Consider the following 17,934-nt stretch of genomic DNA (forward strand, 5'->3'; position numbering starts at 1 on the left):
TGATTTTTCACCGAAGAAAAACATTAGAATAGCAAGGAATGTTACCAGTATTTTAATAAAATATTCAAAGTAACGGTTCGTTACTTCCTGGTCATTTTATCTTAATTTAAAGAAAGTTTCAGCATCGCTTCCCACGTTACTTTATAAAAATTTTTGGTTCATCTTACATTTTAGTTGAGAACTAACTCAAAACAACTATTCATACTATGGTAAAGAGAAACCCAGTATTGTGGAATGTAAGATGATGTTTCTTTTGAATGGTATTTTACTTTACAGACCGGCACGGACATACGGAAAACGTGAGACTACGCGTAAGTTCGGTTCAGTAACTCCCCTCTTGGTTTTGTTTAAATTAATATTCAGTTTTCAGCAAAAAAAAACTTAGACATAGATCATGCTATCACTCATTCGAGTGCAATATTCATATCTGATCGTTAGTGATGCATAAAAAAACGCTACGGGGTAAAGAGATGAACACCATCGGAACGAGTTGCAAAATAATACACTTGACGGTCACTTCACAATGAAATCCGGTTGCGAGGGTATTGGATGAAAAGGAAAGAAGAAAAGGTTCCGGTACTAAGCTTCACTGCATTGCTCCAAAATAACTTTAACTTTAATGAAACAATATTTAAGCTTAAAAACATACACATATATTTGCATACAATATATAAAGACTGGAAAAAATAATCATCTTCTATGGCACATTGTAAGCCGAATACCAACCGCAGCGCTCCGCATCTTCCTAATCTCGTTCGAACAACACCGGAAAAGGCCGATCTTCTGGCGGCTGCAGCCAATTCTCTTTGGAGTAGTCACAGTTTTCCGTTTCGATCACATGGAAAGTGTAAGCGTGGCGACTGCTGTTCGAACGATTCGCATCGCTCCGGTGGACCACCTGGCTGTGGATGAGTACTAGCGAGCCAGCCTTCACCGGAACTGGGACAAAGTTAGACTGCGGATAAAGTGGGGCCGGTCGGTCGTAGATTAACAACTCGGTTGATGTTTTGTCGGGGTTGCGAATGTACCTGTTTAGTGAAATGTGAGAGTTTCCATGAGAGACCGTCTGAGATGACCAAATAGATGAACCTACCTTCTGTGCACACCACTCCGATGGGAACCTTTGATGAACTGCAGGCAACCATTTTGCAGGGTGGCATCTTCCAGAGGAATCCAAAAACCTATGGTTGAACTCGGTTCCGAGTATAGATAGGTAGCATCCTGGTGAGATTTGACTTCGCCTCCAACACCCGGATTCTTAAAGATGTACATGCTCTGTGCTACGGCTGGCTTCCGAAAGCCCAACTGCCAGCAAACTTCCTTCACTCGGTTGGAGAAGGTTATCTTTGAAAATACCGGATGGTCCGTGTGCAGAGCGTGCCCTACTTTATTCAATGCCACCGAGGGATCCACCAACAGCTCTCCATTCTCGTCGACTGCGCCCTCTTCGAAGAAATATCGAATTTTGTCACCACTTTCAATGAAATACTGATCTTTGCTTTGGGCTGATATGGAATTTACGGTACTGAAAACTCTCCGTTCCTCCTTGGGAGCATCTTTGTGCAGTGCTTGTCCTACCTCCAACAACTCGGACACCTCTTCCGGGGCGAGAAAGTCATCGAGCACCGCATAGCCGTCGTGAACAATCTGTAAAAATAGAAGATGAAGGAAATGTTCTAATAAACTGCTTTTATCCGAAGTACGTGTGAAAATAGGTGATACACTCATACGACTTAAAATATACAAGTAGTATGAGCTGATTTTCTCAGTAGATACTGAGTCGCCACCAGTCGAGAACACTAGACCACTGACGACAGCTGCTTGACTTTCGTTTTCAGGTTCAAGGGGGGCAATGACGTCGTGATTAGGGATGTCCGATTAATCGAGTAATCGATGCCTGGCCCGGATAATCGAATGAAATTGAATGACTATGGTTTGTTAGTTATTCGAAATAATTTGGTTATTTTCTTTTAATTAATGAACCGTTGTAAATTATGTTACATGGCTTGAAATGTCATGAAATAAAAGAAAAAAAAGATCGATAGCAACAGTGCGAATTGAACCAAGAAACATTAGATCCCAAAGCACGTGAGTTAATCGACTGAGTTACAGAAGCACATATTTGTTCGATGAATAATTGATAGTTGCACTTGGAAGTCGAATGCAGATTACACTCGGAGTCTCTAAATTTATGTACGAATGGAATATTGTATCGTTTGACAAGTTGAGTAGTTATGAATTGTATCGTTTGTAGAATTATGTCACATGTAATATTCACAATTTTTTCTGTGCGTATCAGTGGTTATTTTTGAAATCCGTGGAATAAAAACTTCATCGCCATTGAATTGGTCAACCTAAATTGTTGCCTCGATAACATTTGCTATTACATTAAAAAGTTCCTTTTTCTGTACTTTCTGTACCTATTCCTGTACTTCTAGTACCTGTTCCAGTACTCTCTGTATTTATTCCTGCACTCTCTGCACTTATTCCTGTAGTTTTTAAACTTGTTCCAGTACTAGGAGTTTATAAACTTGTTCCTGTACTATACATGTCTCGGTACTGTACATTCCTCTTTATGTACTTTCTGTACTTTTTACTGTATTTTCCGTATGTAATCCTGTGCCTGTCCTGTATGTTGTGGACTTGTTCCTAAACTTTATGTACTTGTTTCGGTATTATCTATATTTGTTCCTGAGCTCTTGTACCTATTCATTAACTTATTCTTGTACTTTTTGCACCTGTTCCTGTACTTTCTGCGCATATCCCGGTACTTTATGTATTGGTCCCTGTACTTTCTAACAGATCGGCTGAAAAGTTCGTATCGTTTCTATGAGAGGGCGGCACTAGAATTAAATCCAAACCATTTTCAGTTAGTACCAACCTTCAAAAGATACGTGTATAAATTTGACAGCTGTCTGATTATTAGTTTGTGAGATATTGCATTTTGAGTGAAGCTACTTTTGTTATTGTGAAAAAAAGGAAAAAAAGGAATTTCATGTGTTGATGGAACACTACTTTTTGATGAAAAAAAGTGCCGCCGATACCAAAAAATGGCTTGATGAGTGTTATCCCGACTCTGCACCGGGCGAAGCAACAATTCGTAAGTGGTTTGCAAAACTTCGTACTGGACATATGAGCACCGAAGACGATGAACGCAGTGGACGTCCAAAAGAGGCTGTTACCGATGAAAACGTGAAAAAAATCCACAAAATGATTTTCAATGACCGTAAAGTGAAGTTGATCGAGATAGCTGACACCCTAAAGATATCAAAGGAACATGTTGGACATATTATTCACGAATATTTGGATATGAGAAAGCTTTGTGCAAAATGGGTGCCGCGTGAGCTCACAATCGATCAAAAACAACAACGAATTGATGATTCTGAGCAGTGTTTGGAGCTGTTATATCGAAATAAAACCGATTTTTTCGTCGATATATAACAATGGACGAAACATGGTTCCATCACTTCACTCCGGAATCCAATCGACAGTCAGCTGAGTGGACTGCACGCGATGAACCGAACCCAAAGCGTGGAAAGACTCAACAATCGGCCGGTAAGGTTATGACGTATTTTCATCGACTACCTTGAAAAGGGAAAAACCATCAACAGTGACTATTATATAGCGTTATTAGAGCGTTTGAAGGACGAAATTTAAAAAAACGGCCTCATTTGAAGAAGAAAAAAGTTTTGTTTCATCAAGACAATGCACCGTGTCACAAGTCGATGAAAACCATGCTGAAATTGATTCTCCAGCTTTGGCCCCCAGTGACTTTTTCCTGTTCTCGGACCTCAAGAGAATGCTCGCTGGTAAAAAATTTAGAAGCAATGAAGAGGTAATCGCTGAAACTGAGGCCTATTTTGAGGCAAAGGACAAATCGTACTACAAAAATGGTATCGAAAAGATGGAAGATCGCTATAATCGCTGTATCGCCTCTGATGGCAATTATGTTGAATAATAAAAACGAATTTTGGCAAAAAAATGTGTGTTTCTATTAAACGATACGAACTTTTCAGCCGAACTGTTATGCCTGCTTCAGTACTTTCTGCATTTGTTACTTTCTGCACTGGTCACTGTTCTCGATCCTGAACTTTCTGTACCTGTTCTTGTACTGTCTGAATTTATTCCTGTACTTTTTGTACTTGCTTCCGAACCTGTTCCTGTCATTAGAGCAAAAAAAATCATTCTGATTGATTCCAAATATACAAAAAATACGAGAAATAAATGTCGCTCTCAGCTTCGCTTGCAAATTTTAAGAACGAAATCCACGTTCAGTCAACGACATAAGCGGAATAGTAGTTTAAAAATTGTGTTCTTTGTTTCATTTATACTTTCAATCATTTTCGGTTTTCAGTAAAAATCGTATACCGAAGCTTCTAGATAACAGAAAATGAAACACAATGACTTTTACTTCTTGGTGTTCGTATTTTTTAGTGGTTTTAGTTTCCAAAAAAGTTCTAGAGTTTAATAAAATATCATATTTTAGACTCTCTTTATAGCCAAGCTTCATCGACTTTCTATACATTGAAAAAAGTATGAGAATTGAAATTCTACAACATTCTCATAAAAATGATATTTTGGTTTCGTCTTGTCATAGGAAAACAAATTATGTTGGCATTGGCACTCTCTTTTGTTGAAGTGAGAGACGAAAATGCGACTTCCTCTCCTTTCGTTTGTTTCGAAATTTTAAATTGAAGCAGTAAAAAACGATGATATAGGTATTTGGATTGTAATCTTTCATTGAAAATACCTGACAATTTGAAACTCTGTCTGTCATAAATGATAACAGTTTGACGAGGGCGAGTAAGTATTACCTACAGAAAAGTACTAAAAATTAAACAACCGAACAAATTCAAAGTTTCGCACAAACGTCACTAAAATAAACACAATTAAAAATTCATTATAAAAAAAAATTGAATACTCACATACCTTAAAGCCAACGCAAAAAAATCATTTGTAAATCGATACACAGCAAAAATAATATGAAATTTACAGGAGACGCAAATCCACACATGACTCAATTCATAAGAACGTAATTCGTAAAATGTTTCAAGCATATAACAACTTTCAATCAGACGCGTAAATTATCGTGCTTCAGCTCGTAAAAATATGTCAGGATGTCGTAAATATTTGTCAACTTTACTAAAAATGAGTCATTTTGGACGCTCGTATATGTCGGTCTCAGAAGACCTAAATTTACACGAATTTTTCTAGGTGTGTTGTAACACAACAATCTTGCACCTCCTTCCATTCGATTCGTGAAAGTATTGGAGGAAATACTCATATAGGGAAAAAGGTATCAAGGGCTGAGGCCAGTAAGTCGCGTATAACCACGTGGCTCGCTCTGCGTATTACATTTCTCTCCATGCTCTCTCGCATATGTGCAAAATGACACTCGATGGGCAGGGCGGCCAAGAAAGTTTTGATATTTTCGGTTACAAGTTTGACTATGTACATAACATAAAATCCAATAAAGCTACCCCTTGTTTGGCAGCCTTTCTGAGCCGATTTTATTTTTCTCTCATGTTTCGTTACGTTACCAGGAAACTGGAGCAGAAAAAATGGCGCCGCCATAGAAATCGACTTACCTTCACAAAAATAACATTCACTTCATTTTTATCGCGACAACACCGATGTTTTTATGCACAAATCGCATCTAAATTAAATTATCTAGAAATTGTCAGGATAGATTTTTGATTCATGCTTTTGAAGGCGAGATAACAAGTAGAAAGTTACCGTTTTCAGCTATGCAATTCTTCCTTCAGAATAAAGACTTTCTCGGCCGCTAGTCAATGAATCATTCTGAAATCTTTCTACACTTTTAGAAAAAATGAAATTTACGCTTGACGTAAATTCAAGAATGCCGTAATTTCTTTGGAAATGACACAATATGACATCTATAAACATGTAAAAATAATTTTTGTATCGTAACGATGTAAGCTAAATTAACTGTGAAGTTAAAGATATGATTTATCTTTACATGCTTTGAATTGAAAACTTAACTGAATTACCACTATGGGACGCCTTTTCAAAATTTACTCTCTGGGAGAGTGATATGTTTTTGATCGTAAATAGCTCTTGTTGTATTTACCGTATCCATAAAAGTTTATCTGCACGTCTTTGTATAACTTCAGCAATTTGTGGTAGAATTTTTATTAGAATGGTATAACCGCTAATAACTCGAAACATAAATTTTCTAAAATGTTTGAGAAGTGAATAAAGTACCATGAAAGAAGATATTTATGGAATCCCGGATCATGTATGCCCTCAAGTGATCCCAAATATTTTTAATGACAAATTTAGAGAAGTCGACTGTAATAAAATGTTTTACACTGACGGATCACATCTCGACGGGTCCACTGGCTTCGGTATTTTTAATGAAAATTTCACCGCCTCCTATAAACTCAGTGATCCGGCTTCAGTTTACGTCGCAGAACTAGCTGCAATTCAGTATACCTTTGAGATCATTGAAACTTTGCTCACAGACCACTACTTCATTGTATCGGACAGTCTCAGCTCTATCGAGGCTCTTCGCTCAGTGAAGCCTGGAAAGTACTCGCCGTATTTCCTGGGGAAATACGGGAACAACTGAGTGCTTTATCTGAAAAATCATACCGGATTACCTTGGTTTGGGTCCCATCACATTGTTCCGTAAGGGGCAATGAGATGGCGGACTCACTGGCCAAGGTAGGTGCATTACAAGGTGAAACCTATGAAAGACCAATCTGCTTCAATGAATTTTTCAGTCGTTCTCGTCAAGAGGCACTCGTCAGCTGGCGAACGTCCTGGAATGATGGATGTCTAGGACGGTGGTTACATTCCATTATACCGCAGGTATCGACGAAAGCTTGGTTCCGAGGGTTGGATGTGAACTGGGACTTTGTTCGCACAATGTCAAGACTTATGTCCAACCACTCTTTGCTCAGTGAGAGTAATCTTAGCGTTTGCGGAGACGGTTATCATGACATCGAGCATGTTGTTTGGGCGTGCTCCGAGTATTGCGACGTCAGACTCCAGCTAATTGATTCCCTTCGGGCCCCCTAACAACCAGACAATCGGCCACATTAAGCTAACGCAAATGAGCCCAATAAAAATTTTATTATAAAAAAAAGTGAAGAAAGTAAAAATTTTATGCTTTGTTTTTTCTAGCTTTGCTGAAACTGAATTTCAGCACTTGAATCTAAGCCTGAATTTGGAAATCGAAATCTGGAATTGAGATCATGATCTTGATTCTAGACCCGGACTTTGGAACTGAATTTTGGAAATGAATTCTGCATCTCTGAGCTGGATTCTGGAACTGAAATTGAGGTTCAGATCGGAATTCAATTCCAAATTTCCAGTTGGAAGTTCAATTTCAGAATTCAGGTTTAGGTTTCTGATACTGAGTTCTGAACCTGAAGCTGTGGAAAACGAAATCCATAACCAGAATTCAGATCCAAAATTTAGTTGTATTTTCAGAGTTCAGTTCTAAAATGCGTTCCAAAATTCAGTTTCAGAATTCAGTTCCAGAATACAGGTCTAGAATTTGAGTCCAAATGTCAGTTCCACAATTCTTGAAGTGTAACTGACTTCAGGAACTAAATTCTGAAGATTTTTTTAGCTTAAATGCGGTTCTTAATTTCAAAACTGAATTCTGGATACGATTTTCCGATTTGAAAACTAAATACTGGACTCGCATTCTGTAATTAAAATTCAGCAACAGACCAGAATCCAGGTCCATAGTTCCGTGCTTGGATTCAGGTTCAGAATTCAGTGTCGAACCGGAGTCCTGTTCTCGAATTCAGATCCAAAACATATGCTCAGTGATCAGTTTAACAATCCAGATTCAAAGTTCAGTTCTAGAATTCAGTACCCGAGTTCAGTTTCAGAATCAAGCATCAAAATTGAGTTTTAGAGTTCAGGTCCAGAATTTAGATACTATAACATCAAAGAAACTGAACCATCCATTTTAATCGAATTCACGTCATCCGGTTATGTCTCATGATATTACCAACCCACCTTTTTATGAACATCTATGAAAATGTGAATTTACATGATTTTTTCCAAGTGTGTAATGCAAAATTGTAGAGTTTAATGCAAAAGTGAGCTATAATATATAAATGTGATATAATTACAGGATAAACACAACTAACTGGAATTATTATTGAATAATGAAAAACTTGATTAATCGATTAATTTTGATCTATTATGCTATGTGTGGCTAATCTATTTATTTTATTTATTTTGTCAAGCAAATGTAGTCTACATATAAATGGTTTACAATGTTTACTTAGATACTACGCATTATTTCTACGACTAAGCTGGAATTTCATTTCATTTTTGGACATACCAAGGTCAAGATGTTCGCAATATTGATTGTAGAGGCGCATTATTCGATTGATTGGGCTATGTTTTGCATAATTTGTTTTAGTGTTTCTTTCTAAAAATAATTTCCTGGTTCGTAGTTGACGGCTAGGTGTATAAAAATTTAGTTGCGATAATAAAGAAGGTGATTGAATGCGTTGAGAAATAATGTTGCTGTTAAAATAAACCATTGCAAGGTCGCGGCGTTCTTTAAGTGTTTGAATATTGATGAGCATGCAGCGTGCTTCATATGGTGGTAAAGGAAATGCTGTCCAGTTTAATTTACGAAGTGCCTATAAAAGAAATTGCAATATAAAAGAAACTGCAATATTCCAAAATAGGTCTGACATATGTAGTGTATAATAATTTAATTGTGTATGGGTCCTGAAAGTTATGACTGAAGCGTTTAATAAAGCCCAGCATGCTATTTGCTTTATTGATTATGGTATTGTAGTGTTCCACAAAAGTGAGCTTGGAGTCTAAGATTACGCCTAAATCTCGTACAATTTTACATTTTCTGCAAGTTGATTTCCTAGATGTATGTTTATAGATATAGTTTCATTTTTCCTGTTGAAAGTTATTGAATTACATTTTTAACATTGAGTTGGAGTAGACTTTTGCAGCACCAAATGTGGAATAGATGGATTTCGTTCTGGAATATTACAGCGTCGTTAATATTTTTAATTTCCATGAAGAGTTTCATGTCGTCTGCATATATAAGCACTTTCAGATTTTTGAGTATGAAGGAAATGTCGTTTATATGTAAAATGAAAAGGAGAGGCCCTAAGTGAGAACCCTGAGGTACGCCAGAAGTTACATTGATTGGTTCAGACAGTATGTTTTGGAAGCGGACTACCTGTACACGATTCGTTAAGTATGATTTGAGCCATTCCAGAAGGCTATGTTCTATGCCATATTTTTGTAGTTTGTGTAGAAGTAATGGTATGTCAATACGGTCGAAGGCTTTTCTAAAGTCAGTGTAAAGAGTTTCTACGTAGTTGCCAGCGTCCATTGCATTCAGAGTGAATGTAATAAATTCTAAGAGATTTGTTGTAGTTGAGCGGCCTTTAAAAAAGCCATGTTGTTTGTTTGTTATTACATTTTTAAGTTGATGAAAAAGTTTTTCAAATAATTTTGAAATGCATGAGATAATGGCTATTCCACGGTAGTTCCGAATGTTAGATTTTGCACCAGATTTAAATATTGGTACAAGAAAGGAAGATTTCCATGCTTTAGGAAAAGTACATTTATTAAGTGATAAGTTAAAAACTAGTTGTAGTAGTAGTGTAAGTTCTTCAGCAAGATTTTTTTAAATATTGGTGGTATACTGTCAGGTCCGGGTCCTTTTGAGGCGTCTAAGTTTTTCAGTGCTGTCGAAATGTCATGTTCTGATAGATAGTTTACAGAGATGGAGTTGGAAAATGCAGGTATGAAAGAGAAGTACTCACGGTCACGGTCAGTTTCTGAATAAGATGTATATACTTCTGAACATTCTGAAAAAAAATTGCAAATTGATGTCCTACATGCCCCATCAATTCGATTGATCCGAAAGATCAGACATCCCTAGTCGTGATCAAAGTGCACCCCGACATTCTCTGAATTCCAATTCTCTTTCTTTCATCGGCTAAGTCAGCGCGCTGATTTCATTCGCAAGGCACGACAACAAAGCGCTTTGTCTAGCCTGAATGAATCAACAACAGTGATGCTCGTCTTAATCTGAATCATTACCAAACAGTCAAAACAAAAATTTCCTCATTTTCCTGTTCCCATAACTTTGCCAACCGTTGTCCACTCATCAACAGAGAGAAAAAATGAGAGAGAAAGATTTCAATTGGCTCTCTTCGACCGGCACGTCGTCTCTCAGCGGAGCCGCGGTCGCAAACGATCTTTGCCTCTAAAAGGCGCACATGTCCAAGCCGAAAAGGACTATTATTAGAACATGTCTCCGTTGTGCAACAACCGGCGCTTGCGGTGCGCATTTTCACCGTTTGCATCATTAAATGCCCACACAGACACCGGCTGCACGAGTCGATTGAAACGCATAGAGGTGCGGCCCGCGTGTAGTGAATGTTATTTTTCCGATGTTAGAAAAAAAAATCACTTCGTGCTCGGGTTTGCCTTGGATGGTTCGAGATGGTAACATGGATTTTTTGTTTTTGTCAGTTTGTTCAATTTGAAGTCATGTAGTAGAGAGAGGATATCCTGTTTACGTCGGAAAGAGGGTCAAAAAGCTACGACGCATTTTCGAAATTGGCTGCTGAATTTATTGATTACACCATCTAAAGTTAAATTCACTTAACCGTATCCAAGTTCCGAAATATTGTTGGTAAACAACATCCTCCCGTCGACCGGTCAAGGTTGATATCATTTCGTTACCGGTGTTTCGGCGCTCATCCGTCAGCAAGTCGGTTTAACTGACTGTAATCGGTCGCTTGCTGCATTGACTTTGCCCATGCTGAACTGATCTGTACGAATGGAACAGGTTTTCCGTAAAAGGAAAACGCTGTCCGGGCCGGAGGTCAGACCGTAAACCTTTGGCCGTACGTTGCAAACTCAACCGACCGAATCTTCGACGCCATCTCCGTCCGTCATTCAGTCACCTAATTGTAATTTCAAATTAGCAGCACTTATGAAACTATGAACCAGACAAAGGGAGAGAGAGAGAGGAGGGAGTGGTGAAATTCCGACACACCGCGCGCGCACCGGTTAACCAACCGACCAACACCGTCGAAAGAGCTGATAGTTGATGGTTGCAACGATAGGGGCAGCGTCTGCGTCCATTCCGGGCGGTGGTTTAATTACTGGGCACCCCGAAAATATTCCATCCGTCGAACATTTGGACGCGGTTCGGTAGTGATAGTTTTGCGCAAATAAGGAAACGTGCGGGTAGTCGTAAATAGCCGAAGGCAAGAGCCTTGCAAGCAATTAGCTAAACTGAACACACCGTGTAAATTGGCGTGTGCCGGAAAGGTGCAAAAGGTACATCGGCCGAAATGGGTTTAATGGGTCTGTAGGTGTTGGCGTTGCAGCAGTCAATCGATGGGAAAGTCGACTTTCTTTTGAACTCGGGCGAAAGATTTTCGGGTGTGCGTTATTCGACTTCTCGAACGGCCGTAGAATTGGCATCAGGTGGCGGGAAGTGTTCAGTGTTTAAAAGAGCATTGTTAGTTGGGTGTGCTTGGGGTTTAATGTTAATGATTAGCACGCAACGAGAGCTAATGTTGAAATATATTTCATTATTCCCTGTATGCGAAGGTAAAGTTATGGAGATAAATGTGGCTCATAAATTACAAAAAAAAAAATAAGACATGAATGTTGATGTAGCAATTTGATACGGAATGACTAAGAGCCATCGCTAAGTTGTTTACTCGCAATTTATGTTTAATGTATGTTTTTTTTCCGAACCATGACTGAATTAATCTTTTTACATAATTCATCATTATTTGACGACCTTCTTAGAACTCCTTCTTCCATAATGAATCTGTTGTCACAAAATATGAAGTTAAAATTGTTAGCAAAATGACTATACTACGAGGGGCCTATCCAAACAGCAATTTTCGTACCACTAGATCAGTTACATAGAACCTCGCCGCCTGTAACTTTTTTTGAATTCACGACCTCAGCCTTCCCTTCACTCTCCGGTAGATTCTTTGGCACACACAAAACATATTACTGCTTTAGCTTCGAAGCTGTCGGAAGTGACGATTATCGCACACTTTGTTTGCTATACGCGCAGATAGACAAATGACTAAAATAGCTGTACGAGTAGTGTCTAGTAGATGCAATAAAACCTCAATTTACGCGACTTTATTACGCGTTTTATTTAAAATAACGCGACTTTTTATTTAATTTATCGCGTAAAAAAAGGTTTTGTATAAATTTTGCAGGAAATCTCAATTATACATTCTCAATAAAGATCACTCCTGATTTATTTTTTTAAAGAACAGTTGATAAGTGATATTTGAATCACATTGATCTAAATCAATACTGATCTTCCGTCACACAAAATCGGTAGTGATTTTAGGCTACTATTATCAGTGATTACTGTAAGATCAAATCTCTGGACGATTCGATCAGCTTTGAGCATTGTGGAAGAAAATATGAGCAAGATCAAGCATGAGTGCCGATTGATTTACCTCTAAAATCGTCGATTTTACAAAACTATGGATAATGCGTGTCAATGAGACTTTTAAAATCGTCCAAAATGCCAATTTTGTGTCTTTGGGAAGTTTAGTGATGGGTGATAAAGAATACTTAAGGAGCACGTACATCAATGATTTTTGTCAATTTATATGCGTGAAGGTGCTCCAATTGGAGAAAATTGTAACTTTAATTTGTAACTTTAAGGAATGCTCCTTTAACAGTCCTTATCATCAGAGTTGGGAAGAAATCGGCTCCGGTACGGCACGATTTACGAAGTTTCAACACATGTTCTCGTTTGTTACAAACCGTGTTTAATTTTACAACCTGTTGTTTAATTCGCAATACAATGTATACTAGTAGCAAGGATGGCTTTTATCGTATCAAAGAACGTTCGCTGGCAACTCTTCAACGATTGAATCAGTGCCATCAAAGAGAGTTGGAAATCATCGCAACAACAAAAACCCGGCATGGCTCATTTAACATAGAATCGACACCAGTGCGAGAGCGAATTTCTCTCGATGACATTTCTGAGAATCAAAGGTTGGCACGCCGCTGTGGGGATCTTCTCTGAAGCAAGAAACGGTCGCTTATTCTCGTTTCGCGATCCGATTTTATACAGGCAGTTGATAATTGCGATAGAATCATTTAACTGTTGCCGCTTATTTTAACTATGTGCATAAACCTTTGTATAAGTTGTGTCTATGAAAATGTCTGTGTCGATCTTCAAAGTTTGTTCACCATTGGAAAGGTAATACTTCCAGAAATAAAATGCACTGAAAAAACTGAAAACAGGGTTGTCTACCCAAAGTTATAATGAAAACTGTAGATAGATGACCTAAGAAAAGGTGAGACTTTTTACAATGATCGTAAATATCTCGAAATTCAAAGCGATGACCTGTATATTTTTATACATCATTCGATTGCTAGTGAGACCAGCTACAATTTTCGCCCAACTACCATTTCTGCACAATCAAAAGAAAACATTGAAAATCGATGAATTTATGAATATATATGAATTTTTAATTTTTTTTTCACATGTTTGTATATAACTCAAAAATTAAAGCGATGACATGTACAGTTTTTTGATTCAGAATATTGGAATCATTACCAGAAACAATGTATAGATGACTAAAATTATATATCCGTTCAGAGAATTTCAAGAAATTTGGTACAAATACAGAGAATTTCTATTATTGGGAAAATTTTGCCAAACAACTTGAAATCAATACTTTTAAATTTTATGACATATATTTTCTTATTATTTTAGTTGAAAATTTATTATAAACAAAATTTACAAAAAAAAACTGAAACTTGGATTTCATTGAAAATTTTAAAATTTTAGTAAATAACCTAAACCTTCAAAAATAGTTATATTTTTGTATTGGACAAACGATCTAAATAATTTTTATGCACAACCCAAACGCAATTGATAACTATATTGAAATCTGATTTTGTTGTAGGTTTGCGTAGAATCTCAAAAAATAGATAAAAGATCGGAAATTTTAAAATTTCCGAGTTAAATTGCATTGCACAGTGGTCCGGATCCACAATTTAGGGGGACAAAAACATTTGTGGCTTAACCTTATACATTAGAGCTATGATGTCTTCAAAACAAATGATCAGTGAAGATAAGCCATATGTCGATGTACATGGTTTTAGGGTGGCTCTTATTATTAAGATGATCCAAAACTTATTTTCCGGATGTATTGAGATAGAGGACTGCATTTTTCGGCAAAATTGTAGATAAACGTATATCGAGCAGCTAATAATAATAATAATAGACGTATAATTTCATTTAGGGGTTAGCCAAATTTTATGCTAGGGCACATAAAGGTTTTTATTATTTTTACGTTTCGTCTTTGACTGTAAGTGTTCTGTAAGTAGCAGAAACTTTACGTTTGCTTAGCGGTTCAAATTGAACTGCCGAGTTTAGCACTAATCAGTTCAATTTGAACTGCTCTGCACTGATGAGTCAAAGACGAAACGTAAAAATAATAAAAACGGTTATGTGCCCTAGCACAAAATTTGGCTAACCCCTAAATGAAATTATACGTCTCGTTGAAACAGATGAAATCAAAACGGATTAAAATATTTTCACTTCGATTTGCAGAAACATTGGAACGCAATATATATAAGAAATTTTGAAATTTCCGATCTTCTACCGATTTTTTGAGATTTAACGGAAAACCTAAAACAAAAAAAACTAATTTTAGTAGTTATCCATTCCGTTTGGGTTGTGCATAAAAATTGTTTAGATCTTTTGTCCAATACAAAAACATAATTGTTTTCAGAGTTTAGGCATATTTAAAAAAAATTTTAACATTTTCAGTGAAATCCAAGTTTCAGTTTTTTGGAAATTTTGTTCATAATAAATTTACAAACAAAATAATAAAAAAATATTTGTCATAAAATTTAAAAGTTTTGATTTGTTTTTTTTTTGGCAAAATTTTCCCAATAATACAAATTCTCTGTATTTGTACCAAATTTCTTGAGATTCTTTGAACGGATATGTAATTTTGATCATCAATACATTGTTTCTGGCTATGATTCCAATATTTTGAATCAAAAAAATGTACATGTCTTCTCTTTAATTTTAAGTTATATAAAAACATGTGGAAAAAATTAAAAATTCATATATATTTATAAATTCATTGTTTAATGTTTTCTTTTGATTGTGCAGGAATGGTAGTTGAGCGAAAATTGTAGCTGGTATCACTAACAAACGAATGATGTATAAAAATATATAGGTCATCGCTATGAATTTCGAGATATTTACGATCATTGTAAAAAGTCTCATCTTTTCTTAGGTCATCTACCTACAGTTTTCATTATAACTTTGGGTAGACAACCCTATTTTTAGTTTTTTTTAGTGCATTTTATTTGAGGAAGTAGTACCTTTCCAATGGTGAACAAATTATGAAGATCGGTTGACTAACAACAAAGTTATGACTCGGTAAAGTTGAAGTATTCAATAAAGGAATTCAAAGGAAAGTATTCAAAGGAAAGAAAATTGGAAAGCAGATAGGGCATATTGGGCGCGTGAAAAAAACTTGGAACGGGAAAAATCAAATTTTCATTGGTTTTCCTTTACCAATCGTCTGCTACAAAGTTTTGGAATCAATCTACGAACTTCACAAAATTCGAGGGTGTAAAATTGATTGAGATTCGTTGAAAAACAGCTGAGCTATGATAGCTCAAAGTTACCGTTCCAACTTTTTTTGAGGCTTGGTATTTGGAGTGTTAAAGACCACTGATCAACTGATCTTAAAAAGGTCAGATCAGTGGTAATATTTATTGAGAAAGATCACAAGCGATCTTCCTTTTTTATCTTTATTTTCCCAGCCCTGATGTTCAGCGCATTTCGATAAAATTTTTAACTGAAGATAACTTGTTCAAATATGCGAACAAAACTGAGTTGCGTGAACTGCTTCTAAGCGGAACCTCAAATCAACCTAATTTTAAGTACATTCCACCCAATTTGGGGGTTCCTTATTTTAGGTAAAGTGGCTCTAGGTAGTTTCTGTAAGCCACGTGCAAAAAAAAACAAAAAAGATGAGTTATATCTTTTCTACAGTTGAGTCGTATTGACTCAATTTCAGGTTGATACGGTTTCTTTAATTTTATCTTATAGAACGAAACGCTTGCTGTTGGGTGGTTTTACTCTTTGTATTTTGACAACAATTGAAGGAGCGAATGAAAGAAAAAGATCAAAAGAACATTAAATTAAGTAAAAAGAAGCCAAATAATAGGTGGTTTCTATTTTCCGTGTAGAGTTCATATTCAAACTTTCGACGCTGTTCCAACTACAACTAGAAGAGAATGAGTCTTAGTTGTTTCATTATCTATGAACCAGTGGAAGGTCTGACGTTACGACACCACCCTTAGAAGAGCTCTTCACGTATAAGCTATTCGTACAACAACGTGAAAGGTACCACAGTCAATTATTAAGGTGTGCAAATTTTCATACAGTTCCGAATGAAATCTGACAGAAAGATCGCTGCTATAAATAGAAACGAATTGCCAAGCCGAAAACGGCATCAACAACAACAACAACAATATAAAGAGCAGTCGTAGATCACCTCGGTCCGGTCAGTGGAAAAAAAGAGGAAATATTTTCTCGCCCACTCATATTTCAGCAAGTGTTGGCTCTTCACTTAGAAGTCCAATGCTTTTCGGACAACACGTTGAAAGCAAAATTCACAAGAAAAAGATATGTGGTTTCATTTTTCCTAATGATGTTATTGATGATTGCTTCGCATGTTTGTCCATAATATAATTATAGCAATGTCATAACACACTTTTTTTTCGACACTCAATTTGCAATTATGATTTTTGATTTACTGTGAACTCATAATTTAGATAGATTTGTCAGTAGAGACGCAAAAAATACTGGCACTAACATTTTCGCAAATACCCCTACAATATTGTTTGAAACATGAATCCCGAAATATAATTGCCTTTTCGAAAAGGTAAACAATATCATCAACAGCGAAATAACAGGCGGATGAAAGTTCTTCCTTTAAGCTGACGCTTTCAAAATTGCACACCGATGACCACAGCATGCTAAAAATACACGCGGCTGAGCTTACCTGATCGATCAGCAGGTTCCTCATCGCTGCAAACGGAACGATCCAGAAAGCCTTATGAATGAAATTGGAAAACGGCCTCGATCGGTCGGTTTTCACAGTTTAACAGCACACCTATAGCGAACAACTTATCAATTGAACTTGAACTTGCTTCCTCTTATCTGCAGTCAAACAACACCAAAAACGGTAGTTCACGCACGGAGGATGAATTACTGCACCGAAACAACACACCACAACCGAACGCTTCGAGACTCTGTTTGCAAACTGATCGCGATTTATGCTCAGACGATCGTTATATTAGCGCGTTCAAAGTGAGAGAACCGGTGTGAGCTGAGAAACGGAGGTCGGTTGCTTCATACAGGGTTGCTAGTTTTGAAGAAAGAGTTATGACAAATTTCGTTGGCGCTTCACTTTGTTGTTTTTTTTTCTTTCATTTATTGGGAATTTGGCGTTTCGAAGCACAGGACACTGCTCTAACAAAATCAGTCATTGTATGTTCGAGCATTGATCTTGACGAATTCTTAGTATCAATAAGATGCCATGCAGTAAGCTTAAAATCAACAGCGAAACTTGTAACAGTATGGTAAAAAATACCAAGGCATTCCTTCGCATGTTACTTGTTCGTAGATTGTTTGAATTCACCTTAAAACTCTCAGTTGAGGCATTGTAGCGGACGGATCTTTTCTTGGCTATTCACCGCAGATGCTGGACTATTGAAACAATTGTCAAAACTCAGTCTACAGAACTTTTTCACATGAAAAATTACTTGCAAAATGAATCGGTTGACAACGAGAAATGAATCAAATCCGATCAAGTTGTCATTAAATCAAAATATGCTTATTTTACATGAATGTTGGAGCAA

At 36.8% G+C, this 17,934-nt stretch overlaps 1 protein-coding gene across 1 annotated transcript; it reads right to left on the reverse strand.

Annotated features, from left to right (window-relative positions):
- Positions 1–630: 630 nt before the first annotated feature.
- Positions 631–17,348, reverse strand: LOC131439336 (phytanoyl-CoA dioxygenase domain-containing protein 1). Its single transcript, XM_058610235.1, has 3 exons — positions 17,076–17,348; positions 1,094–1,647; positions 631–1,028 (listed from the first exon to the last, which is right to left on the reverse strand). The coding sequence occupies exons 1-3, from the start codon at positions 17,097–17,099 to the stop codon at positions 746–748; spliced, it is 861 nt and encodes a 286-aa protein (XP_058466218.1). The 5' UTR covers positions 17,100–17,348; the 3' UTR covers positions 631–745.
- Between the last annotated feature and the right edge of the window lie 586 nt (positions 17,349–17,934).

Source organism: Malaya genurostris, chromosome 1, assembly GCF_030247185.1.
Source record: "Malaya genurostris strain Urasoe2022 chromosome 1, Malgen_1.1, whole genome shotgun sequence".
Classification (NCBI taxonomy): Eukaryota; Metazoa; Arthropoda; class Insecta; order Diptera; family Culicidae; genus Malaya; species Malaya genurostris.

What these genes read in the sequence shown, in the direction of transcription:
- LOC131439336 (XM_058610235.1), bottom strand. Translation starts at nt 17,099, where the DNA reads ATGAGGAACCTGCTGATCGATCAG. An exon ending in GGAACCTGCTGATCGATCAG is followed by an intron (nt 1,648 to 17,075) that starts GTAAGCTCAGCC and finishes CTATTTTTACAG; the next exon opens with ATTGTTCACGACGGCTATGC. An exon ending in CGGAGTGGTGTGCACAGAAG is followed by an intron (nt 1,029 to 1,093) that starts GTAGGTTCATCT and finishes TTCACTAAACAG; the next exon opens with GTACATTCGCAACCCCGACA.